At 58.8% G+C, this 277-nt stretch overlaps 1 protein-coding gene across 1 annotated transcript in view; it reads right to left on the reverse strand.

The window, feature by feature from the left end:
* Positions 1-277, reverse strand: part of EMH_0054160 (uncharacterized protein) — a gene marked incomplete at both ends in the record, with an annotated part of 1,504 nt that overhangs the window by 312 nt on the left and 915 nt on the right. Inside the window, one exon of the mRNA XM_013497087.1 lies at positions 1-252. Within this exon, the coding sequence (XP_013352541.1) occupies positions 1-252 (252 nt within the window). The remainder of the gene's footprint in view (positions 253-277) is intronic.

Raw genomic sequence — 277 nt, forward strand, 5'->3', positions numbered from 1 at the left:
GAGCATCATAGGCTGCTGCAGCAGCAGTGTTTGCTGCGGGTGTTGTAAGATATACTGCACTGGCTGCTGCTGCTGCTGCTGCTGCAGCTGCTGCTGCTGCTGCTGCAGCTGCTGCGGTATTATGTACTGTCTCTGCTGCTGCTGCTGCTGGGGAGCAGCTACTGCTGCTGGCTGCTGCTGCACTTCATTGCATACGGTTGTGTTTGGTGCTGCTGCTGCTGCTGCTGGCTGTCCATACACCTGATACACAGGCTGCGGGGCCCCAGCAGCAGCAGCA

This window comes from Eimeria mitis, genomic scaffold (genome assembly GCF_000499745.2).
Source record: "Eimeria mitis Houghton genomic scaffold, Emh_scaff2463, whole genome shotgun sequence".
NCBI classification, from domain to species: Eukaryota; Apicomplexa; class Conoidasida; order Eucoccidiorida; family Eimeriidae; genus Eimeria; species Eimeria mitis.